Source organism: Rhipicephalus sanguineus, chromosome 6, assembly GCF_013339695.2.
Source record: "Rhipicephalus sanguineus isolate Rsan-2018 chromosome 6, BIME_Rsan_1.4, whole genome shotgun sequence".
Lineage (NCBI taxonomy): Eukaryota > Metazoa > Arthropoda > Arachnida > Ixodida > Ixodidae > Rhipicephalus > Rhipicephalus sanguineus.
The window spans coordinates 19,118,771-19,145,709 of record NC_051181.1 but is presented as its reverse complement, the minus strand read 5'-3'; the positions used below and the strand labels follow the sequence as shown (position 1 = coordinate 19,145,709).

Genomic DNA, 26,939 nt, shown 5'->3' with positions numbered 1-26,939 from the left:
CACCAGGACACGAAAGTTTTAGTCATTCCGCGTGCGAAAAGTAGCGCTGCTTGAAACATGCCTGGGAATACCTCAAAACACGGTGAACGCTTTGTCTAAAGCCCTTCCTGGGTTTTTCGACAGCTAAGCCGTAGCAAAGGCAATGGAAGGGCTTTAGCTTTGTCCTCCCCGTACAGTATACCGTGGGTTGTAAGCCAATTTTTACGGCAGACCCTCCCTTTTGCCACACCGCTCTCGTAACCCAAACAATGGGTAATGACTAGGGATGGGCGAATATTCGGGCGTTTCGAATATTTGAACGAATATTACAGTATTCGAATTCGCTTCGATACGAATTTAGATTATCCGAAATTTCGAAGTATTCGAAATGAACGAATATATGTATACATTTGACCGCACACAACCCCCTGTAAAGGTGGTTTCACTGCAACGTCTGGTTGCTGCACCGTGAAACAACCCATCCGGGGGAAATCTGCACTGCTGCGAAGCCACACTTCAAAGTTAAATGTACATGGTTTCTTTTAGTTTAAAAGCTTGTTATATGGGCTTATATGCGCTAACTGTAGTAATTTTTAAATTGTAATATATTGCACCACTTATAACCCTGCTGCTATTCAAATCTGCTTCATTTCAAACAAAAAAAGTGACATTCACTTATACCTAGTTCCAATCCTTAAAAATATTGTGCAAGGGTCATGACAAAAATGCTCATTTTTTTAAGAATATGCAGTAAATACTATTCGAACTATTCGATTAGAAATTATTCGACCAAATCGCTATTCGCTTCGGATTCGCTTGGAACCTCAAATTCACTATTCGCCCATCCCTAGTAATGACCTGTCTTCACAGTTGTCTGCTGCTTATTGGTAGAGGCTATCGAATATTTCCAGCAGCCGGTTTGGAAAAGATGCGAAAAGGCGCTACTTCCTGCCTCCAGCTACGGGCGCAAGGCCTTCAGGTGGGGCCTGGAGAATGGTAGACGAGTTCGCGGCGCACTTAGCCGTGCTCCACCAAGGAGGTGCTCCACACAAGGGCTACAGAAACAGCGAACTATAATAATTAGGCGCAGTGCATTTATGCCCACGGATATATGCACATGTGGTCCCTGCACGTAGACCAGAGCTCGTAGACCCAAGGAGGAGCCGTGGTGTTCTGATTCGCGAGCCTGATCATATCACGGACGTGCAAAAGAACCGTTTACTCAAGCAGGCGTCTGGAAAAGGGAACAGCCAATAAATCGCCGAGCAATGCTGTTCTGACAATGCTCTAGCACACCTGTAGAAATTGCGATGTATGTCAAGAGTCGTACATGTTTCGTTACGCCAAGGCTGTTTATGCTGACGCACAGACGCACTGAGGTGATAATTAGCATAAACTTTCCGCTATGCTTAAAAGTTACTCGCCACCACCGATCACAGTGTATCTTTCTCGCTTTGTTCTTTCACTTCAAGATAGATCGTTGCACGAGATTGGGCTTACCCGAAAGCCCGGGTTCCCGAAAGACCCAGCGTACACAGCAGCGTCGGAGTAGGGCGTGTTTTCATTAAACTTCCTGAATGAAATGTCATTAAATGATATTTACAACGTACTAGATTTATTATTTTTACAGAGAACCATCTCACCACGATTGACAACTGACTATGCCGTAGAAAGCAAACATTATAAAAAAATAACTTGTTTATTTTTTCGAGCACACCTTGCGTTGTTTTATCTCTGAAACACTTTGATCGGCTTCTTTGCCATCTAGACAACTTAGGCACATATATACAAGGGCTACTTTGAGAACATTACATTTCAAAGATTATTTAAGGATCAGAAAGATTTGTCTTCTCCCTGTTCTATACCTGAAGAAAACAAATTCATTTAATACTTTCGTGTATGAAAACGTAATGTTATTTGGTGGCACAAAAACAAATTCATATAAGCATGCTGGGTAGGGTAGCGTTTCGAAATTTAATATGGTAAACGAAAAACATTTTTTTTTTTCGCTAGAGACAAGTGAGGATAAAGTTTTTGACGGGAACAAAATGAAGTATAATATTCGAAGGTGGTCGAGTGCGATGACTGGGTCAGTTGGCGGGGAATGACCCAGCACCATCACCCCGAGTTGCTATGTTTCGAAAAGCACTTGTTGAGTCATACATTTGACAGTGACTGCTCAACTTGAAAAAAATGTTTTTGTTCCAAAAAACAAAGCTTGTTCTGATCTACGCATGCGTATTTGGCGCCTCGAAGAACTAGTTCGCGGTAGCCGATCGCACTATTATATCCGTAAATCTTGATTCGCCTGCTTGACGTTTCTAAAAACAGCCACGATGTGGTTCCACGGCCAGGCTAGACTGCCATGGCTGGTCTAGAGTCTAGTCCGACCGTGGTTGTGCTTCTTCCTGATCATCAAAACGCAGCAAAAGCACACACATCTCTTGGCGCTGCAGAAGCTGCCGCTGTTCCTTGTACCCCCACAGCAGATACCTGTGAGCGCTGAATAGGACGATTATCTACGGACAGGGAATCATTTCTGAGCACCGTGGATCTCGACACCCTGCCTAGAGAAAGTGCTGATGGCCGAAATGCTGCTTTGTGTTTGGCCCGCACCTCTGCATTAGCCTCGCATTCCACTTCATTGTCACGTGGAACACGCTCAAGAGATGGCAAGTGCATAAAGAGAAACAAAAGAAGCAGGACAGACCCCTCCCCCCCCCCCCCCCCCCCCCAAAAAAAAAAAACAAGCTTGTTCAAGCTCACTTAGCACGTCCTTTACTTTTCTCCACTGGATACGAATACAACACACTATGAAAGGTTGGTGGTGGTCGAGCGTAGGATCGCTGAATATAGGTGGCACCAGGTGGAGCTACGCCGCGCCTGTTAAATTTGGCGTGAATTTTAAATGCACACTGAAAGCACACACGACAATTTTGGAGCCTGTAAAATGCAAACGAGAGGCTTGATATGCATGACAATTATGCCATAACAACAAGGAATAAAAAAGGAAGGAAATGTTGCGGACAAAATTTAGATAATTAGGTTATTTTCTTTAGGAGACAACAAGAAAGAGTGGCACAATAAAAAGTGCGATTTGTCTGGATATTTGTCTCTGATTTGTAAAAAATGAAAGCCTCAGTAAAATATCTGTCCACAACATTTCCTCCATATACTGCTTGGCAAGCAGGTGTTCTACCACATCAACAGAGAAATTACTTGCGCTAGGCATCCACAATACTTACAGTGAACTTGCTGCGGCGACTATGATAACACAACGAGAGAGACTCAGCCAGACCGTAGCGGGCAGAGACATATTAAAGAGGGTTGGAATTCCACCCTACCCGCAGCATGTGGGCAAGGAGCTCGAGCAGCTTGATCCATCGGACAGGGACCACTTATACGTGACCCCATTGCCGAGGAACATGCACCCAGAGCGCCTAAGGGGAGACGTGGCTCCGCGCACTCCTGCGCCGCCTGAACAGGGAAGACGTCGCTTCCTACAGGCAACCACATCCTCTAAAGAAACGTCATGACCATCAAAACTTTGTCGCGGTGCTGATTGACAAACATGGTGAAATAGTAAATGCGCTCTCGTTGAGAGACTCCTCAGTGGCGGAGGCGGAAACCAGGGCCATCGCGGTGGCCATACATGCCGCTGAACGTAAAGGACATGACAGCACCATCGTCACGGACTCTCAGGCAGCCTGTCCTCTCTTATTACGAGGCAGAATTCCCAGTGGATGCCGTGGTTTAATAAAGCATCGCGTCAATAACGACCATACAATCTTCTGGTGCCCGGCTCACGCAGGGTTGGAGGGAAATGAGAGGGCGGATGCCGCGGTTCGTGCATTGACTTTCCGAGCACAGGCTCTGGCCCCCTCAGCAGATTTCCGAACCCCCGCGCCTTCTGACACCTACAACCCCACAATCGCAAAAGACCTGCTTGCCCATCAGCGTTTTACCCGACAAGTATACGCCCCTCCCGACAAACGCCTAACAGGAGAGGAGGCAATAAATTGGAGAAAAATTCAAACTGGGGTTTATCCCCACTTAAAAAGATTACACGCCATGTTCCCTACGTGCTATCGAAGCTCCTGCCCCTGGTGCGGAGGAAGCCCTACACTCTATCGCATTACCTGGCGCTGCTCTAAACATCCCCCACACCTGACACACACAGGCACGATACCAACACACACGTTGGAGCAGTGGGAGGCGCGACTGTCCAGCTCAGACCTGGCCGATCAGCAAGCGCTGATCGACCAGGTTGAACGGGCGGCCAAGGCCAGTGGGGCCCTCGACTAGGGCTCCCCACAAAAGAATTTTTATTGTAAATAAAGTTTATCTCTCTCTCTCTCTCTCTCTCCATATACTAAAAAAGAATACAGTGCCGAAAACCCCGTGTAAATCTGACCAAATTTGGGCGCGCTAGGGCTTCTCAAAGCGCAAATGTATTCTCTATGGGCACTCGCACTGGTGAGCCCTCTTAAAGCTCTTGTTCGCAGTGTGATGGCACGATTTCATTAGAGAAGATTCTAGACACATCATATCAATGGCGCGTTGCACAATCTTTGAGTGCGCAGACTCGTATAGGCAAAAAACCCTTGCGTGCACATGGCGAGTACACCCAGCAGGCGTGACTTGCTTGTAAGGACAGTTGTAGATCAAGAAACTGCAGTTCACTATCCCTTGTGAGCTCATGTGTGAAAGTTCAGCCTTTGCCATTGTCAGTGAACACAGTTAAAATATTAGCTACTGCGACAGAGCCTTCATGGTTAGTTTGTTTTTTCACAACAAGAAAATCGTCAATATATCTAAAAGTCTGAACCAGGTCATTGTCTAAAACACTCTGGGCTCGTATCTGGGATCGTATTTGACACATCGTCAAGTCAGAACCCAGGGAAATCATTGAATGACAACTTGGAAAATGGGCCAAACTTAACCCCGACATCACAAGTTTGCTGATGAACTTTCGACAACACAGGATTGCCATGTCATCAGTCGTGGAAAAAGCGTTCCTGCAGATAGCAATACAAGAAAATGACCGAGACGCACTGAGATTTCTGTGGTGGGAAGAAATTCCAAGAGAAGATATGCCAAGCCCGGAGATAAGAACATGGAGGATGACGAGAGTACTTTCGGCACTACACCAAGTAGCTTTTTTCTAGCGGCCACAATTCATCGACACTTGGATGACTTCGAAGAAAAATGTCACGCAGTTGTAGCGCAACTCCGGAAAGGAATTTACGTCGACGACGTCTGACTAGGAGCCGACTAATACTCGACAGCTGCTAAACTGTACAAAGAAGCAAGAGACATTTTTCGTGGTGCACGAATGAATTTAAGGAAATTGACTTCAAATGATGCCAAACTACGAAATATATTTGACGAAGAAGGAGAAGATTTAGATAGAAGAATCAGAAAAGAGGGACAAATGGTTTTGGGCTTGAAATGGAATTTCGTCGACGACGTCCTGAGCTTCCCAGACACTACGTGGCGACAGGACGTGGATGCAAGACAACTTTCAAAACTTCAGGTTTTGCAAGCTACGGCAAGGCTATACACCAATTTCACCAACAAGGGGGCTGCCATTTTTAAAGCACTTCCCCGCCGCAGCGCCGTCTAGCGTCTGCGATCTTTCGCCGCCCTTCCGGTGTGTGGGGTCCCGCGGCGGTGTATGCAGCGTATACGCTCAGTCCACAAGCTACTGCTGTTCTTCGCAGTACACGGGCAAAACACAGCTACGCTTCGCGAGTGTGAAGGCGCCAGTAAGTAATCGCTAAACTGTCAGCTTCAAAATGGCTGAAAACAGCAAGCAGCGGCGGCCCACGAGACGCTCCCGCAGTAGCACCGACGATGAGTAGAATGCCAATGCAGTTTTAAGCAGCACGTGTAAATTGGTAAATTGCTTTGTATGTTTTGTTATAGCTGGCCTTGTAGGGTTCTTGGAATGTGCACTATAAATAGCGTTAACCATTAGGACAACTCTCGATGTAATCGGTGAAACGTAAATGGAGACGAGCGAACACGTAAAGCATTTTCCGGCTGCACGCCAGGTGCGCGCATTAGTGTTTAAGGTGACTCTCGGGTTTCTTTGCCGTGATTATTCAAGTTCAACGTAACTCTAATCCCTAACAGACCATTTGGTTCCGCTTGGCACATTGCAATACAAAGTTCATGGAACGAAGGGAGCACAAACACCGATGCCTGTGTTGATTCGTGTCGTCGTCGTAGTTAAAAGCTTGTGGTCTCTGATCGTTGCGCAGGACAAGAAACGGATGTACGGCGAGTGAGCTCAAAATTAGGCGTAGAAACAACACGATGATAAAATGTAAACAAGCCTGTTGCACATCTGGAAGCACGGCTTTAACGAACGTGGGTCGATTATTCACAAGACCCCGGTTACCGCGCGAAAAAAAAAAAAAAGTGCGGTTTTCATAACGCGACCCCAGTTATCGTCACAAAATTGACAAGTCGAGAAAGAACGTACTCTCGACGAAATGTTAGAGGTGCGTACCTACGCCAAAGAAAACTTATGTCATGCGGGCCTTTCTGTCATGTCGATTGGAAAGTGCTAATTTGATAATCTCGAAATTGCACGCACTATATAAGATGGAAAATTTTCTAGCCGCAGGCGCTGTAAATCATGTGCTGTAGCATAGAAATAAGAGATGATGTTATGAGAGAACAACTCTTAGCCAAACATTTTGTGTATTAATCGTCAGCTTTGACATTGGTTCTCTTTGGTGCAGATAATAAAGTGTACCAGCACCCAAGCGCAATCACAAGCTGGTGTGATGACTTGAAGATATGGCCATAAGTGCAGACACCACATATGATATACAATTTTTAGAGAAGGCGTGCGACCTAAGAGAAGCAAAGTCGTTTAAAAGCATGGTGCACTTCGCATGCCTCGGCTGCCTGTCTTTTACGATTCCGATAACTGTTGTCGCAGCCAAACACAGCGCAGTGGTAGCCTGTCGACCTGTTATCGTCCGACATTTCGATTTTCGGCAACACAATTGCTTTGGTGCGTCGAAAAATGGAAACTCACTGACCTCTCACGCGCCATGCAATGCAAAACGCGGGAATCCGCACACACCAACGGCAGTGGCCGGGCGGCCGGACAGGCGGTGGAGAGGGAGAAAGTGGTGAAAATGCACCGGTTCGAGGCTACGCTCCTCCTCTCCGTGAAAACGGTCTATACGACCCTTTAGGTTTTTTGACATCATTTTCTGTTAGAGCAAGGATGTTGATGCAGAAGATTTGGATAGAAAACCTAAAATGGGACAACCCGTTACCAAGCCAGCACCGATCAGCGTGGATGGATTGGGCAGAGGAGCTTTAGCATCTGGATAAATTCACTGTTAACAGATGCTATGACTACAACAAGCAAGCTGAGGTGAAAGCATCAACTGTATACGTTTTCTCAGTTGCAAGCCCAATGGCGTACGGAGCAGCAGCATACCTTGTAACAGAATACTCAGGTGGAAGCAATGACGCCTGTTTACTCATAGCAAAAGGTAGAGTCGCTCCAATCAAAAAGATTACACTGGCAAGAATGGAGTTGTTGGCCGCCACAGTATCAGTCCGATTGGCCAGTCATATAACTGAGAATTTCATCAGGAAAGCAAGAAGCGTGAGATTCTGGACTGACTCTCAAATTGTGCTTTGCTGGATCAAGTCAAGCAAGACGAAAGATCTGTTCGCAACCGCGCAGCAGAAATCAAGAACAAGTCCAACTTGAGTCAATGGGGTTATGTTAAAAGTGATGAAAATCCTGTGGATGTGATGACAAGGGGCGTGAAGATGAAACATTTACTGAACAGTGAATTATGGTGGAAAGGCCCCACGTGGATCAGGAACGAAAAGCAAAGGCCTGATTATGACATCATGATAGAATGGGACAATGATGACAACTAACACGACGAAGAGATCGTGGCAAGCCTAACTACCCCCACGAGTCAAGAAAAAATAATGGATGTTAATAGGTTCGAATCGTATAAAAAAGCATTGCGAGTTACAGCGTGGATGATGCGATACATTGGAAGTCTAAGAAGACAAGCCAAAACAGGTTCGCTAACAGGAGAAGAATTGGACAAGTTAGAGCTGGTGCTTTTAAAGCAGGAGCAGAAGACGTTACAAAACGAAGTGACACGAATAAATGACAAGATGAAACTGTACAGCACGGACATCTTCGAAGACAATCAAGGTGTCCTGAGAGTGCAAGGGAGGCTTCGATGGAGTGATTTAAGCTTTGATGAAAAGCATCCCATTGTTTTGCCAAGGGAAAGTCGCTTGCCAGAACTCTTAGTACTTCATGCGCATCAAGTTACCATGCACGGTGGCGTTGCGTCAACATTGACACATTTGAGGACAAAGTTTTGGATTGTTCGGGGCCGACAGATTGGTGCCACAAGGTGGTCTCAGAGGAGAAAGGAGATATTTAAAGTAGAAAGTAGGAGAGGAGGGGAGCTTGGTTCTCGAGGGAGAGATGTGGAAGAAGGGACAGAGGTCGTGTTTGGCGCCGACACTGATCCAGGGTGAGAAAAGACAGCGAGAACTGAGTGTTGATTTACGTAGAGTGAAAACTCTTAAGGGCTTGGAAGGAAACGTCTGATGCGGATCCAGCCCAGTTGTTGCGAGGCCTGTTTAGTAGCCGCCCCGGCCTTTGTAAGGAAGTGTCAGTGTTGTAAATAAACGGAAGTTTACCAGGAACAGAGCAACCGGGCCTGTCCAGTCTTTCAACGTGTCGCCGTGACCATTCGAACCAAGGGGATCATCTCCATCACCCAAAATTAACTACCGGACTCACTCGGACTTAGACTTACTCAACGTTTTCTCAGCCGGACTCACTCAGACTCAGTCACGGCTTGATCTGAGCCTGAGTGAGTCGACTCATGAGTCCGCTGGCATATTAGCTGTTCAGATATGGTGTAAATGCAGTGATTCCACTCCTGCGCCAACTGCTCCAAATTGGATTTACTGCGCCATCCTGACAATATCGATGGAAATTGCGCCAAACTGCGCCAGAATCTCGGATTTGGGTGCGTCTATCACCGGCAATCACCACGCCTGTGCGTCAAAACATGTGCATCGTGACCTTGGGGCCGCCAAGGTGACAACCACGGACCAAGAAGTATTTCGCTGAATAAACAGCGCTCGCGTCTGCGTCCCGAGTAAGCCACGATGCCATGCTCGGTGCCGACGCAGTTTCTTTTGTGCAACTCGGCTCGATGGTAAAATGCGCTCTCCGCAGAGGCTCGGGACGTCTAGGCCAATCGGCAGCGTGAAATTGTGGCGGCACTTCATCGGCAGACGTCGTCTGTTCCAGAAACGCTGCTGATAGCCCGTTTCAAGCGTCGCACGGCACGTAACTAAAGCAATTTTCACTAACTACATACGTGCCGTCAGAATGTCGGTTAGTTCTATTTATGGATATCGTGGAATGAAATCTGGGAACGCTATAGCAATAGATATATGGAGCAATATCGAATTTTCCGTCCTTCGCGTCCATGCCCAGGTGGTCGAAATTTCCGGAGCCCTCCACTGCGGCGTCCTTCATAATCGTATCGTGGTTTTGGGACGTTAAAGGCCAACTCCGGCGATTTTTTGACCATGTCAAGGTAATGGTGCTTTTATGTTCCTGAGACGTTCCTGTCATGCGCCTGATAGCAGAAATACTCGGCAAATTGGACAATAATCTTAAATAAGCAAAAAAAAAAACACAACACCTGAACCTAACCGAGCAGTACTGTCTTCGCGGGACGTAGAAGTTGGCAAAAACCGAAAATCATGCAAGGCATGCCGGTCCCGCCAGCACGGAGTATGAAAGCTGCGAAAGCGGCAAAGAGCAAACGCTGAGGGCGCTATACTCATGGGAAAGGTTAGAGTTACTGTATGTGCTACCTTTACCTAAAGGTAGCATATACCAGGCACGTAGGCAAGGGGGGGGGGGGGGGCCGGGGGGCCCGGGCCCCCCCGAAATTTGTCCGGCCTTCTATATTCCCGGCCAACTTTTGTTTTATTTTTGCCATGGAAAGACAATTTCTTTCGAACAATCAGGCCTTGGGCCCCCCCCCGAAAAAAAATCCTGGCTACGTGCCTGGCATATACAGTAACTCTAGGGAAAGGTGACCCCGTCGCAACAGGCGCACGATGTCTGTGACTGACCGTGTTACGTACGCAAGCTCCTCGGAGCTCTCGGAAAATGACAGCTGTGATTCGGACGCACATGGAGGCCAACTAAAATCGCCATTCCTTTCCGATGGAGTAGGACACACCTGCGTAGTCATTTGCTTGCCTGTTTGCGCATTCTACCGTCAGATGGCGCCACCTGTCTAGGCAGCTCAAGTTTGGGGGGCCGCGATCGGGTAAAACGCTATCGCTGAGAGGTTTGCGGACTAACTAAAGATTCCTAATATTGCTATGGGAAGAGTGCATAAGTTTGGCAATAGCGGCGTTTAATATCGCGTTGGCAGGGCCGAACGAATTGAATATAAGCCAAGTACGAGCCACCTTTCGCACGGTGCGCTGGGTCCGGTCACGGTGCATACTGTATAGACGGTTTCGCTGTTTGTAAACAAACTGGCATGCGCCGAACGGTCTGCCCAAGAAGACTTCCGGTGCGCCACTTCCGGTAATACTTTTTCAATGGTCCCATTGGTGTTTGCCTGGTGTGTTTGAGTTTGATGCTCTATTATTTCTGGCGCATTCCGTCAGATGTGTTCGGAGCGATATCTAGGGAGTATATGAAGGGTCTCCACAACGTCGCACGGGGGAGGCACAAGCAGAAACTGCAGTGGAGAGGAGAAGAGTTGCTTGATACGCTGAATAGGGAAGTTGTGCAATTCAGCTTTTCTACTGGAGCTAGAAACCTGTCTCCTGTCACAGCCGCGGAGATATTTATGTAGTTTGGTCTAGGCACACAAGGTCACGATAAAGTTATTATTGCGCTTGTGTCACACCGGGCACTTTTGATAGAGATCGGCGCCGATCGGAATCGATCGTGATCCAAAGTGTTCGGTATGACTGAGAAAAATAAAACGTACTCATTATGTGATGACGTCAAGTGAGGCTGAGTCACGCGAACTACTATGTTACTCACGAGCACGGCATTTATGTATTAAGCTTTCAAGTTAATATCCGCCTACATCTACAGCCCACGGTCCAACCGAAAGATAAATTAGCTTGAGTGCAACGATGTCCATTGGCGACAACACGAAAGTCGATTAGTCCTTTGCTCGCACCGATGGGAACCCACTCGAGGGCATCGCTCTCATAAAAAGCATATGCAACGGCGTCACTGCAATTGGCAACAAAACGTGGGCACCGCGACGTCCAGTGTTTGGCGATTCATGTCGAGCACGGCTGCTTTGGTGTCCCGAGTGTTGCTTCGAACAGTACCCATCACTGATGAGGCTCGAGCTAGAAGAAACACCTTTACGACGAATTTTCGGTGTTAGCCAGCTTTCACATTTTGCTATCTACTTCGGGCGTCAATGCAGCTATTTGTCATGGGTGGCAGACGACGGCGTCCGACGTGTTCCTTGTAATTGGGGACCTTCGACTAACGTCTGAGCTTTGTCTGAGTATGCATTGAACTTTACTTGCCTTTGATGAAATGGGCAGAACAAATCTACGCGCTCTTTGTGGGAATTCAGTTTTTGTCGCCTGATCGCTGCAATCCAGGCGCTCTCTCTGCCGTAATCGGTCGGGAAATAGAACGTTTTCACTTGCGATAGCAAATTAGTTGCGGATCGCAGACTGCATCCTGGCACTACACATCAGTGCCGGAGTTGCGAGCGCTTCATCTGAATAATTTTATCCGCAGAAAACATCGAAACACAAGCAGCCACGGCCTGCAACGCAGGCTAAAACCACGCTAAAACAAGATAAACAGGAAGTTTCCTAGGGAGCGTTTCCGGTGAGCGCACAACGTTGCCAGAGAACGGTAAGCGCTGGCGAAACCGTCTATACGTTATGGAAAGTGTTTCCGTATGGTAATGTGCACGCTTAGCACATTACCGTAGTGTTCACGCATGTGCACTCTTCAGCCGGTCCGGTATTACCGCAGTTTCCGTGCGGTAAACCGGCACTGCTAGCTAAAACACTCTAATATCGAGACGAAGGGTAATCGTGAGCTGCAAGTATTTCGTGACTGTTCCGGTAATTACACGGGGAATCGAGTGCAACCACAATGCGAAATCACTTGCCACCCATTGCACGCAGGCCCACAACGAACTGAAATTCGCGCGCCGAAATAACGAAGCGTTGTCCAAACAACACACGTGATCGTTGCCTTATGGACAGCAGACGATGTAGTGGCACCCATGGAGGAAGGAATACTAAGGAGAGTAAGAGGCTGGGTCCGAGCTAGTTGGTACACTGACATTATGAAACCGTTAAGCGCACAAAGACGGGAACCCGTCTTTGTGCGCTGACGTCACATTCGTGAAGCCTCCACATCGCAAACACCCGCATCGCCACCTAGCGAAGGCGCAGCGAAACATTTCGCGACTTCCGCCGCGACGTTCGCAAGCGCATGCGCGCATCGCGAAACTTTGCAGTCTTTTTTTTAGTTTGTTTTTCGCCGTGCAAGCGGTGTAGTCGATTCACGCGTGCTGCTCTTTCTGTGTGTTCGTTAGGAAAGCTACGCAATGCCCAGCTGTTGCGTATACCCTGTGCAAATCGCGTGCACTGCGGGCAGTACCGGTTGTCACTTTTCATGTGTACGTATACGTTCGCTTCAGTACTGATCACTAAGGCTTGGTATTTGCATGCGGAGCTCTCGGATGTGCGCTCTGTTGCTTCTTACTCGTTGTGTCAACTCGGAACACACGTGAAATTTTGTTTTTGGCGTCTGACGCGCCGTACATACCATGCGCTGAAGGCATCGTACGTTTTAGAGGCTGTGTCGTTCAAGCGAAATGGCAATAAACTTTTGTTGTTGTTATCGGACTGTGCGGTGACTCGGACTGTGCGGTGACTGTACGGAGTGCGGTGTGGGCTCGTTGCGTGCGCACTGGAATTACAAACTTTACGTGCACGATCGCGTATACAATACAGCGGTGTCTTCTTTTCGACGTGACGTTACGTCAACTATAGGTTGGCGTTGCGCCGAATAGCTACTGCGCTCACTCCATATACACGAGCAAATAACCGCTAATCGGGCAATAGATCTGGAAATCGGGCTACGAGAAAGGAAAAGAAAGGCCTAACGCCCAGCAGAACGCGTAAGTCACTGCGAGGTGAGTTCGAATACGATGAGGCAAAGGCTGAATGTTTTTGATTACGGCACGTACCGGTACTTTCTGTACTGTTGCACAAAAGCGCTCCGCGAAGAATTTCAGCACGCAGCGCTCGGGCCTGCCACGCACGAACAGCCTGGTAAACGTCTGCTTGCAACATTTTACTGCGTGCGAACCGCACAATACGCGCTAAGTTTACGCCGGGACTACAAATCCGAGCAGAAGCGAACCACCGCGGAGAGCACGCCGCGGGGCGTCTGCTGTTTTGTTTGCCCCATACCGGTTTGTTTGCCCCATAAATCTGACGTCACTTCCGCCACACTTTTCGCAATGCGTTGGGATACGATAGGGCCTCTCCTTAGTTTTTCCTTCCTCCATGGTGGCACCTCTGTTCCGTCACTTCCGTCGCTTTGCTGTCAATGACGTCGCACACACAGTGTTGCCAATAGTTGTGGGAATCCAGTTAGGAGAGTAGGGCAATCTACAAAATTCATTTGTAAGGAATCTGCGTATATCTCCAACCTGTAATTTGGCATAAATGACGGAAACGTGCAAAGAAACGTGCCCAGCGAATTTTATTGAGATCCATTGACGTCGAAAAGTCGCCGGAGTTGGCCTTCAAACCCCATATATTAAAAAAAAAATTATTCGCGTCCATGGAAGAGCACGTGAACGGCAAGTTTACGAGCCGCCTCCTGATGCCTCCAGATAGCGCGCGCGCCGTCGAGCGACGCAGCGCCCCCCCCCCCCCCTCCCCTTGCGTCCCTTCATGCTCCTACGAAAGACGGTCGGGGCGTTTCCTCACCGTTTGATAAGCAATCGATGGCAGGCCTCGCACGCGTCGTGATGTTATCGCATGCGCCCTCCGCGCGAAGGAGACGGCCGGCTCGTTTCATATTCGCTTAAGCCGCGTTCGTCGCCAGCGCTCGCGAGATTTTACTCGCGGGTAGAACATGCGATGCGCGGGGTTTGTCAATTTTGACTTTATACGGAAAGTAACGGCAACGGTGACAGCAAAAACCCATTAGTAGTGTCCATATAATTGCTATCGCAATAAAAAAGATAAAACATTAGGAGCCATTCCACTCGGTGAGGTGGATGGCTAGCGAAGCTGTTTAGCGCGCGGCACAGAGGTGACAAAGTGGAGGCCAGTCTGGTATGTAAGGCCATGTTGTTGACAAGCAGGCTGTTAGCGTACAGTAGTAATTGTTTTTTTGCACTGCTCCCTAGCGGGCACTAGGGGGTTTTTGGCATACAAACGTACTGTCCTAGCCACATACAGCTGCTCTGTAAAAGGAAAACGAAGTTTGTTGTACCATGTAGTCCCCCGTTGAGCGCACTCTCGGACACTTTCGCGGAAGCTCGACTTGAAGCGGATCTTCATTTTTCAGGCAACCTGTCGCATGCGCAAACGACAGTCTGGAAGAACTGCGAGAATGCTCTTGTTTCACCACAGAGAGGCCTCAGTTGGAGACGTCAGAGAGAGCGAAGGAAGTGTCGGAGTAAGTTGGCTTTTTGAGGCCAGCGAAGTGACGTCATGCTGCCCCCAGCAATACAACTGACCGAGAAGAAAAAGTACCTGGCTTTCGCCTTGGAATCGTCCCAGGGGAATGCATTAGGGACAGTATGACCTTTAGCGTTGAGACACTGTTGTACGTCGCGGGGTTTGTCTACCACGTCTGCTGATAACCACATAGATATACTTAGAGTGCTACTTCATAAAGCAAAATTTTATTGATCCAGTATTCTGTTTATTTGCTAGTGTCGAAAATAATAGCTCAAGAGGTTATTTGAGAACACTCAACTGTATGATGCCCTTATTTGTGCATTATCGAGTAAAATAAGGAGTGCTCCTGGGATAACTTTCTCCATGAGATTTGCAATGAATAGAAATATTTTTTGCTCTTCATGAGAGCCCCATAATACTTAAGGCGCTTTAATGTTAATGCAACTTGCTTCTCCAGTGTACTCCAGGATGTGAAATGAGCTGCTCCAGAGTGCTCCCTGATGCAAAATTACCTGCTCCAAAGTGCTCTAGGATGGAAATTTTGACTGCAGCAAAGTGCTCCGAAATGAAAATTTTGCTGCTCCAAAAATTGCTCCAAATCGTAAGTCCTCGGTAGCATCACTGTAAATGCTGTTGAACGCCAATATCGCGCATAATCGGTGCTCTACGATACGAATTTTGATCTTGTGCCTTCAAATACGAGTTATCAGTGGTTGCAATCCAGTAAGAACATTTTTATGAAATATGCGTCTCACAGGAGATATTTCCATCAAGAATTTGCAATAGAGCGAATTTGGGCATGTTGGTGTAGCATAGTGAAACACACAGCGCGAAACAACGACGGGGACACAGCGCTGTCTGTGTTTCCTTTCTCTGTCCCCGTCGTTGTTTCGCGCTGTGTGTTTCACCATCAAGAATGTCCCGTGATAGAGTTTGCGGGACGAAGTCATGGCATCCCCCCATACTCACGCCTCTGATCAATAAACATTGAGGTGGAGCATGAACACTAGTGCGTTGAGGTATGTGTGAATAGATTTGAGTATAAACGTAAGCCAATATAAGGATAGTAATGCTGACAGGCGAGTAGATAGGTCGGCAGTAAAAGGTGGAGCTCACTCAGACTCACTCACTAAATATATTTTGCGCTAAGGGTTCACTTGGACTCAGACTCGCCAATATTTTCCTCAACCGGACTCACTCGGACTCAGACTCATTAAAATTTTCCTCACCCGGACTCACTCGAACTCAAACTCACCAACATATTGCTTGCGAGAACGGATAACTGGGTAGTTTGTGGGAACTCATGTTAGGGCAGGTAGCGCAAAGAAACACGGACACAGGCGACGAATAAGTACACGGGACAAGCGCCACATATTGCCCAGCCGGACTCAGACTCACGGCTCGACCTTAGTCTGAGTGAGTCTACTCATGAGTGAGTTTGCCGACCTATGGACGCAATAAATGATGTCAGTTGAGAGTAGCGCTTTGTCCTGTCTTCTTTCTTGTGTCATTTCGCGCTAGAAAGCACTATGGATTGACGCCAACTAGTTCGCCAATGCATTGAGGGAAGCACCCACTGTGTCATTGTTCATCATTCGGCGGAGAAGCGAGGTACCCACTATGGGGAACCAGCGCTGGAGTTTCCGCGGACAGGGAACGCCGCACAGTGTAGTCTATGTATGTATGTGTGGTTATCAGTGTATATATCATAATCATCACCCTGGAGCACATGGAGTAGCATGTCAGGCGAATAGCCAGGCAAACATCTCCAGCTTTTCATTAAAACATTTCTCTCTCTCTCTCTCCTGTTGAGCACGGCCGGAAACACTTGGGCATACAAACAAATACAAGTAGTTACAAGCGTCAACCATGTCGCCGTGCGCGATCATCAAACGAGAAAAAAGAAGCGCCGAGACCGGCGGCATTGTTGTATTCACAAATGCCACAATAAAAAATGTCTTTAATAACTGAAGAAAATAGTCCAGAGCATAGCTGACTCCCTTCGGCCTCGCTTTCCACCGATCACATGGGTTGGCGCTCTGGAAAACATCACAAATCTTTTATTTGAAACTGGCCTTCAAAACGTTAAAGAAAGCACATGACAGCTTAGGTTGCGTAAGCGTCGCGCCGTACATTACACATACCGTATTTACTCGATTTAACATGACCACGATTGTAACGCCAGGGGTGACTTTTCATTACGTCCAGGAAGAAAAAGAATTTCGCTATTCGATTGTAACGCGAGGGTTGACTTTAGATTGCGAAAATCTAGAAAAAAACGCGTTATATTCGAGTAAATACGGTATTATACGTCACTGTCACGTATACAGCTCTAGACCGGTTACAAAACCATGACCGCTAGAAAAACCGTGTTGTCTACGCATGTTCCATTACTGATCACACACTGCGTGTCAAACGCGGAACCACCACGTAGTCAATTACCACTAGGTTCCTCAAAGGCATTTCCTTTTTTTTTTTTAAGTATCAGGCTTAGACGACGGCCGATCGCAAGTTTGCAAACAGTCTGCAGACGATGGCGAATCGACTTCTTTAAAGCACGACCCCTGCGGCATGGTTGTATTTCCGCTAACACCACTGATCTCTACTTTACACCGGCCTTTTTACATTTATTTCGCGCTTCACCGTCAGCTTCAAAAACTTTTTTTAAAGATTGCGATACAAGCATTTAAAACAACGTAAAGGAAAGCGTGTAGCGATACAGCTTCTGTAATATAGTACGAAAGCTGTCACTACCGATTACGTAAATGCGATGTGCTCGCTCAAAACAGCTGTTACTCACTGGGCCGAATGTTCTAACTGCTGCCTGCAGCACTAATTGTGGCGTTTTTTTTTTTGTTTTTTTTGCTAAAAGAGGCCAAATGCACTATAACTGAAACTGAGAAAAACGCACTTTTTTTTTTTTGCTACTGCCAATATGGTCGGGCCTGCTCCAGCAATTTTTTGCCAGTGTGTTCCTGTCCCCTAAATAAGTTAAATAAGTTTTATTATTTATTTATTTATTTATTTATGTATTTATTTATTTATTTATTTATTTATTTATTTATTTATTTATTTGCATCTATTTCGAATTTTCGCTCACGGATTCGCTCGCAACCAATGACGCCGACGCCACAGTTTCTGTAAAACGAGCTCCTTAATGCTATCGCGCTAATATGTTGTCCTCCTTACATTCAATAGCACATTTGATGCCTTACATTTAAGTCTACTCCAACACTTGCATACAAGATGCAACTGTTCGAGACTAACCACACTGCATGTGTTGCTATCCTGCAACACATGCAATTCTCCCAATTGCAGAGATCATGTGACATGTTTTAGCTGAAGAGGTAAAATAATTTTTGTTGAAATGAGCACTCGTAATCAGATTGAAAGCAATGGGTCATTGCCTTCATGCAGCATTAAAGTCACCATCCATGGTCGCCATCTTGTGATGGCAATGGCAGTGACACTGAATTGGTCGGCGCTGTCTAATTTGTTAAAGGATTTTTGATCTTGGTTTCACATTGTTTTGTCCCGATGATGTAATTTTTGATGCACTTTATCCAAAAGAGAAGCGTCCAAATCAAATAAATTCTCTAATAATTGCTTGTGAACTAGCCTTTTTGCATTGAGCTCTTCCTGGAAGAGGTCGAAAATATGTGGTTTCAAGGGGAAGTAGTGCACGTTCAATGCATTCACTCCACGCTAATCATCGCAAAGTCAGATGCTACTGGAACCGTTACTATCGTCATCATTGACATCAAGCGTGTGGGACGTGACCAGGAAAGTTTGAGCTGTCGCGAATGCTGACTTCAGGATCGAAATGACAAAATTTTGATTTCGTGGACATGTATGAGGTGCCATCCAGGACTTTAGTTGAGAGGGATTGAGGCTTGCCCGTCGCCATTGCGCGGGTTTTCGCCTATTTCTGCCGTCCACATGTCCTATCATGACTCTCCCCTCCTCCGCGGTCCTACGGCGCTGGTCGAGCGGGGCTGACGTTAACCTCCCTCACCCGCTGCCTGATCTTGACTGTGGCGCCGCGGGGGAGTCGAATCTCTCTGGACAGCGAGGGTTAAGCACGTCTTTTTTTTCCCGTCCGTGGGCTCCTTTGTTCTTGGGGCTCGCTCGGACCGAGTTCGCCAACGGTGCCTTGCGCCCGCGACGAACACTTACCTTCCGTTGCCCTTTCCGAACGCTAGGCCGATGAGCGGTGCTGTGTGTTCGCGCGTGGTTATACTACGCCGAGCCGCACCTATCGAAGCCAACGCGAATGGAGTTTGCCCTCGCTCGAGCGATCGGGTCCTTTGGTCGCTGATCGTGAGAGTACGCAGCGTAGTCGCCAGGGACCGTTTCCTTCGGCGGCGTGTCGCCGTGAGCCGTTTTGCCCGCGGAGACGTGCTAGCGGCACCCTTTGTGTTGTACTTTCGCCGGTGGCGTGGTTAAGGCTGTTTTGCTTCTCTCGCCGCCTTTGGGTGCGGGCGTTGTATTGCATTTGTGGTGTTGCCGCAGGCAATAAAGTGTTGCGGATCTCGAGAGCAGTACTGTGTACTTGCCGCGCTGCGCTCTGCGCCTTCGTTGCGCCCGAACGCACGTTGCAGCGGCACGCTAGTTCACGCGAGGCGACGGCCAACGCGGCCCTGTGGCTCGCTAAGTCCGAACCCACGCTAGTGGCCGTACTCCTGTGAGATAAGTGCACACTACAAGATCGAAGTAATCAGGAGTCCAACAATTAGAAGTCCATTCTTATGTGTTCAGATGTTGTGATTTGGTCTTAAATTATTGTTATCTGCTGCTTATTTGCTTGGTTGGTTTCGTTGATTTAAATAGGACATGCTCTTGAAGCTTTCCTTTTTTGAATGCAGGTTCTTCAAGCTGTGAATGCGAGAGTAACAACGTACAACTGAATGGTGATGCAAGCAGTGATGTTGCGGAGAAAGAAATGACAGAAGCAGCGGTACACGAACCCTCAAGCGAAGTCGCACCTTGTCAAGAAAATAGCTACAACGATGCAGGTTCTTATTTTACTCAACAATCTCCGCAAAAGAAGGTAACGTGTGCACAGTTGGTAGAGATGCCAAAAAACACATTTGGATCGTCTTCTACGAATAGTTCAGAAGAAATCTGTGTGAAAGAAATGTCGATGTCAGTGAGTGCAGTATCGCCACCTCCTGCTGAAGGTGGTTCCATGAGACCGGATATACCAGCAGTGGAGCTGAGCACAGTAGAATCAACCCCAGAAAGTGATTCTAAAGAAGCGCATGCAAAGGTAGTGCAGTCACTGCGGAGCACCCCCGAACTGACGCAGACAGAGAGCACGGGTGGAGCCACAAAGAGTGTCTTGCAGCTTGTGATGGACCCTTCACGGAAGCTTAAGGAGATCCTTATGAGCCAGAAGGTGCCTGCACGTGTGCAGCCTCTTCTTGAGTGGCCACCAGATCTTTCAATATGCAAGGAACTGGCGGCCCGCATTCAGGAGGAGAAAGAAGCATTCTGCAAGGCTTACGGTGTAGTTTTTGAACCTGGCAGAACACTGAAGATTGCCCCTGCTCTGCGAGTGACAGAGCAGAGCTGTGCATCCCCCTCGATGGACGACGTCATTCCTAGCCATGATAAGTGTGAAGCGGACGACACCAAAACAGTGGTGCACTTCAGTGCAGGAACTGATGGCAGCTGCATCAAAGAAAAGCAGAAACCAAGGCACATTTCTCCAGAGGCGGTGGACGTAAAAAAAATTGTTTCTAGCCATGAAAAGCAAGAAGCAGATGAAGCCAGCCATATGCTGCACTCTGACAAAGCTGTGTACGAGAAGACCAATGAGGGACAGCAGGAACTAAGTGTGCAGGCTTCTGTGCCTCAAGATATTAACAGAGCGGAAGGGGACACTAGCACACGTGACAAGTTCCCACAGACTAGTTTTTCAGGTCACAGAGAATGCAAGCTGAAGGAAAGATGTGGTTCATTAAAAAAGGATCCTGTCAAGTCTGGTATAGCAGCTGAAGCCACAGAAATTGGGTGTTATGTTGTACACAACTCGGAGCACAGACACTCATCATTAGAATTGAAGCCATCAGCAAGGATTGAAGGCAGGACGCTTCAATGTCGCCGTCCACAACCAAGGTCGCTGGACATCAGCAGAGAATTGAAGAAAACTATGTCGGAGGCGCCATTGAAAGAGAATGACACTGTCGTCAATTGCGAACGAAAGCAGCGAAAGGGTGCAAGTTTTGGTGGAGGCAGTGATGAAGATAATTCAGTGCTTCACTTTGGGCGATTAAGAAGCAGTACACCCAGTCGAGAATTGACATCATTGACGCACCCAGCTCGCATAAACCGTACGTACTTGTCACCTCTGACAAGGCTTGATACCCCTGCAGTGAGAGATCGCAATTCAACCGACAATCGTCATCCCATCGAAACAAGCTTATGTTATGAGTGTGCTCAAAAATGTGATGTCATCAGGGCAACATGCTTTAGGGAACGTCACTTGCTCCGGACTCCCACAGTGGCCTCCTCTTCCGTCATGGCACAGTTCCAAGTTAGTGCTGCTGCCACGGACTGGTCACGTAACTGGTTCATGTGGCACCAGTGGTATATTAAGAGAATGCTGCAAGCTAATCGCTTTTGAAAAACTGCTTTGGGACTTTTAGTGATAGTGGAAGTGCCAATTGGTACGCACTGACTTCATAACTGTTAAAAGGATTGTTGGTATTAAATGGACATTGAGGGTCTCAGGTTGTTAAAATATTCTCATTCAATACACTTTTCATGCCCTAACCGGAGTGCCAATACGTTCATGCCGCTTGTGCAGTTATTTGGATTTCCTCGGCTAGGATCACCCACCGTAGCAGCTTGGAGGTATCGCGTTGCTAAGCTCGAGAACACGGGTTCAATCCGCAGCCACATTTTGATGGGGCCAAATGCAAGGACAGTGAAATCTCGTTGATACGATTATGCATAATACGTCTTTCGGCCCGATACCTTTTTTTCTTTATTACCGGCCAACGTCCCTCGGAAATAATGCATTTTAATGCTTTTAATACGATCATATTTTTGTTCGTTATTGGATAATTCGACCGCAAAAGTAGACCTTGACCCATATATATGCAATCCTTCGTTTATTCTTCAGTATACAAGCTCAAACCGCATTCAAACAAGGCACGACTGCATGTTGCAGAGCCGCTGAGACCTCAACAGCGTTGGTTTTGCGGCGAAAAGAACGCTGCCAGGCGAGGCCGCTGCGTCCAATGATAGTGATGACGCACCAGGCGAAGAATTTCAGAAGAATTTCCTCCCAGACGTTGAAAAGAAGAAAGTGCAGCCCAAATTGGCCACCTTCTTCAATGTGGCTCAATGAAAGTGAGTTGCTGACGGAGTATGCATATCTTCCTCCTCTTTTTAACCTCTTTGGTTAATACGATTTTTGCATAATACGTTGTATTATCCGGTTCTCGTGAAGAACGAGAACCGGATAATATATATATATATATATATATATATATATATTGTGATGACCAAGAACCACGCTGGGCTCCGGGCGCGCGGGCAGCATGCGAAGGCAGAGGAAGAAGAGGTCAGAATATAGAACACCTGGCCCAGGATATCTTTAAAGGGACCCATTACACCGATTACACCCGATACTGCTTACGCGACAGCAGTAAGATTTCGAAATGCGTGTCTGCTTAATGAAATAGGAAAATTTTCATGGGATCAATTCAGCGACTTCGCGTATCTAAGAATTTGCTGGAATAAGCAGTGGTGTGTATCACGGCAAGTAGAAGTTACTTTCACCAGACTACGCTGCAGAATTTCGAAGTTCAATTATTACTTACACAAAGGTGGACTCAGCGCATCTCTGTTATGTCAGTTTTGCGGTGAAATGGAGACAATAGAGCATTTCTTTTTATTCTGTCACCGGTATTCTAATCAGAGAAAAAGATTCCTCGGCACTCCCCTTCAAAAGTTAGGATTACAAATCAATGTTCCGCAAATTTTATCATTTGGTGGCATTACACAGGGAGGTCCACTCTGCAGTGTTAAATTACATGCAGGAAACAAAAAGATTACCATGCTAGTTTATTTTGGCTTATTTTCATTTACTAATTCCAACCGTTGTTACATCCGTCAAAAATCACACCTGATAGCCTGTGTGCTCTGAAGAATTTTCAAATATTAGCTATGTTTTTTTTTCTCTCTCTTTTAGTCTAAAAACAACGTTTATCTTTAGCCTAATAAGTATTTACCTCAAAGATCCTGCCGCCCGGTTCTTGCCCATCCCCCTTTGTGGGTAAGCGCCACTTGTAAGATGTCATCATCATCATCAACAACGGGTGCTGTCTCTGTCCATCGCCTCCTATATTAAAGATGCCTACCGCATCACCAAAAAACCAGCTGCCAAACCCTCTCCTTTTCCTCCTTTCCACTAGTGTCGGTCGCTAGCGCCACATGTTGGCGGCAGCTCCCGTAGTTTTGACATTTGGCATAGCCTCCGAAACGACCGTGCAAAGTTGCCGATCTCGAAGATGATCAACACTTTTTGCGCAAAATTTTCTCAGACAACGGACGAAACAGACACGGACGGGCGCAAACTTCCAACTGATGTTATTATCAACAAGTGACATATATATATACACACAAATATGACTCCCTATCGGAAAAACTACCATGGTGGATACTGGAAAAGGTGGTGGATATGGTGGAAATAATGCTGGGTATGCTGTAAATCATGGTGTTATAGTGGACAGTGGTGGGTAGCAAGGTGTACGTTAGCTGGGTAAGGTGGAAAGGATGGTGGACGATGGTGGAGAGTAGCAGCAAAATACTGGGTAGGGGCAGGAGACAGCGCCCACTATGGCGCGAATGGTGGAAAGCAGCGAGGGAATGGTGGGTGAGGAAAATGATGGTGTACCATGCTGCACCATGCTGGAGAAGCTGCAGCAAACACCGTCATTATACTCGAAAGCAGTGGCAACTATGATGAGTATAATGTGAAATATCATTGCAGTGCAAATGAACAGCATTTTGAGCGAGTTGGTAATGCATAATGGAGCAATGTAAAACTCAATAGACAGGAGATCGAACTTGTTTTGTATTTGTAATGCACCCCTTGTGAGCATGCATTTTTTTTTATTTCTTATTGACTGACATAAAATAAATCTATTTTTTTGTGGTGAGTGGTCGAGCCCCTTGAGCTTTCGTTTTCAATGTTACATTTGTTTGCAGTGCCTATTTTATTGATCGCGAAAAAATGCTCAAGAGTGTATTGCCTGATTATTCGTAAATTTTAATACGATTTTCTTGGCTGAGAATATTGATTCGAGCACGAAAAAAAAGCAAAATTAGTGGTCACTGGATAGCAGTTAATTTTTGGACTTCCGTGGGATGTACCTACCCGAGACCACGCCTGTTGCGCTTTAACATTCGCGCTGAATTTGCTGCTCGCTCACATTTATAAGGCTGGAAGTAAACATCAACATCATGTGCGCTACGGATGTAAATGTTGAGAAAAAGGTCCGTGAAATGCATGCTGCAACCGAATCACCTCGCGTAAATAGATTGACAATGTACTGTATTGCAAAAACAATTTGCGGCTTGAGCCGAGAACCTCATTTAGACGGGGGCAAGGTGCAAAGCACAGCCGTATACTTAGATTTTGGCGCACGTAAAGAGCCCCAAGTGGTCGAAATTTCCGGAGCCCCCACACTACGGCGTCTCTCAAAATCATATCGTGCTTTTGGGACGTCGTCAAACCCCAGCAGTTATTATCTGAGCCGAGCAGCTGCTTCCCAGCTTCCTCCTCCTCGCTGCGCTGGTAGCGGCTTACAACCGAGCCTCTGAGATTAATGTCTACTGCCGGTCTCTGAGGCCGTGTTCGCCATAGGCGCAGTCTCAATGGCGGCGGTGACGTCACGTCCGCCATCGTCGGAAGTGAAATTCGTTTAGGCCGTGGCCAGTTGCCGTGGCCACTGGCGTCGCCGCTGTCGTCCTCCCAGATTTTTCTTTCCTGTCATGGCGGCGCGCTGCTTACAACGTGATCATGGCGTGGTGATTGTGTTTGTGCTGATGCGGTTGATTTCGTGCGTGCCCGTGCTTTGTGTTTATGTTGCGGTCATTGACTTAGGCGGAACATCTTGAATCAGTATGATGCGCGGTACACGGCACACTAAGTGAGCGGCAGGCGCCAGCTTCCCAAGTACGATTCCTTTGTTGGTGATCATCGTCGATGAAGAGTGCCGGAATAGTTTCTCGCAACGCGCGCTGTGGCATGGAGAATCGACGTGACAGTTCGTGCACATGGGAACTCACCATATTGCCTCTAGACCGATGGATGCCTGCAAACGGGGTGGTCAGCCAACGCCGACTCGTTACATCACCTGAAGACCGGCGGACGTCGCAACGTGTACGCTGCCAGCATGATTCTCTTGCGAAAGGTAGGTGGCTGTGAGTGCTACTCTGTGCACGTTATGCATTATTATTGCTGTATGCGTATTGCCAAGGGATATTGAATACGGTGGTGCTGAATGTCTTTGCAGTTGTGTTGAAGCTGCTCCCGCCCGACGTTTGTGAACAGCTTAATCGCTACTGTTACAAAGTGCTTGAATATGTGAGACGGGCGCACTACCCGCCGTAAAACTGAAAACATAGATCAAATTTTCGACAGCCTCTCGTCTTACACAGGTATTTAACAATCGTCACTGCACTTGTAATAACCAAACTAAAAAAATTATTGCTACTGCCACCGGGTTCTGCTGTGACTGGGAATCGGTGAGGCGCGATACGTTTCATTTGGCGATGCAATAAACAACACTGATTATGCTAGCACCCTTGTGCACTCATAAGTTTTTACGTCGGAAATAACGGGAATTTGTTCAGAATCCGCCCCTGAAGGACTATGTAATGTGGTAGGTGGGCTTCCGGGGAAGGCGGAATGGGGCGGGGGTTCGGCACTGCGGCGCTAGCGTCAACTGGCCGGCTGTGTATCCCCGTTAGGCGGAATGAGGTGGGGGTTCGGCACTGCCGCGCTAGCGTCAACTGGCCGGCTGTGTATACCGTTGGCTGGCCGCCGGCATCGTCCAATGTGGATTTCTTTTGCCGCTGCAACGTTTGAAAGTTTGGGCTGTGGTTTCGGTGTGTTTTTTTTTTTTCTTTCTCTTGCTCAACGCGGGCTAGCGAATCCCGCGTTCATTTTGCGAGGGTTAGGTTAATTGCCGCGAGAACTGACCCACTTGTGGTTATAATAAGATTTATTTCAAGGGCTACAATCAAGTGAACGCTGCCGACCTGTTGCGAGGGCAAGTAATTGTCCTCGCACGGAATGCCGGCACTATTTCGCTTACGGCAACTCGCGAAAAAAATAATATAACAGCCGGTAGTACCTCACCAGCTGTAGTGATTTGTAGTGCAATTTTACTGTATTAATTTAAAAGTCACTTAGTCGTAAGTTCAGCAGACACGTATAAACTGCGCGAAGACGAGCGAAGCGCAGAGAACACACACACCGTGCGCTTCGTGTGTGTCTGTTTATTTCTGTCTTCTAACGTGTTGTCTTCGCCCAGTTTAAAAGTGTCTGCTGTATCTATGAACAACTAGCCCAACAACATGCCATACTTGCAACAAGCACTCACTATAGTACTATTTATTTGATTGAAAGGAGCAGTGTAAGACACATCAATATATTGATTATAAACAAATCATTTATATTTTTAATGATGCTTTTTAAATATTTTTCAGGTTGCTTGGAGAAATGTATCTCTTTGTAGCCGCTTCAATTATAGCCACCGAGGAACTACCGTGATGTCGTGGTGAGGGTTTTCTACAAGGGTTTTCTGCAGAAGCTGCTCGTCGAGGCAAAGGAGTAAGCATAACGCCAAGAAATGTAGAAAAGGGAATAAACTTATTCACTGAGCCAGTGTGTTTTTTGCTTAGTGCAAACATGGTATTATTGTGCCTGTTTTGCCTGATAACACATTTGGAACCAAAGCTGAGAGTTACCAATCTGTGGTTAACCTGTATGCCTTGTGTAACAAATATGTTTTGAAATATAACTGAAATAGCATTGAAAGAGAAATAGTTCATTGACAAATATGCCCGCCATCTCCATACCTGCCGCGTACCTTGTACACAGCATAATTTTTAGCCACCAAGGCTACCGTCCACCATCTGCCCACCTAAATTACTGTCCACTATCCACCCACCTTGTCCAC

The 26,939-nt window shown here is 47.1% G+C and overlaps 1 protein-coding gene across 3 annotated transcripts in view; it reads left to right on the top strand.

The window, feature by feature from the left end:
• LOC119395643 (probable ATP-dependent RNA helicase DDX20) overlaps window positions 1-21,470 on the top strand; it is a 219,111-nt gene extending 197,641 nt beyond the window's left edge. For 2 of the 3 annotated variants that reach the window (XM_037662626.2, XM_049416716.1), the window contains exon 10: window positions 19,602-21,470. In XM_037662626.2, coding sequence (XP_037518554.1) covers window positions 19,602-21,364 — 1,763 coding nt within the window. In that variant the 3' untranslated portion in view covers window positions 21,365-21,470. The remainder of the gene's footprint in view (window positions 1-19,601) is intronic. The other variant, XR_007416477.1, reaches the window with a different exon arrangement.
• The last annotated feature ends 5,469 nt before the right edge of the window (window positions 21,471-26,939 follow it).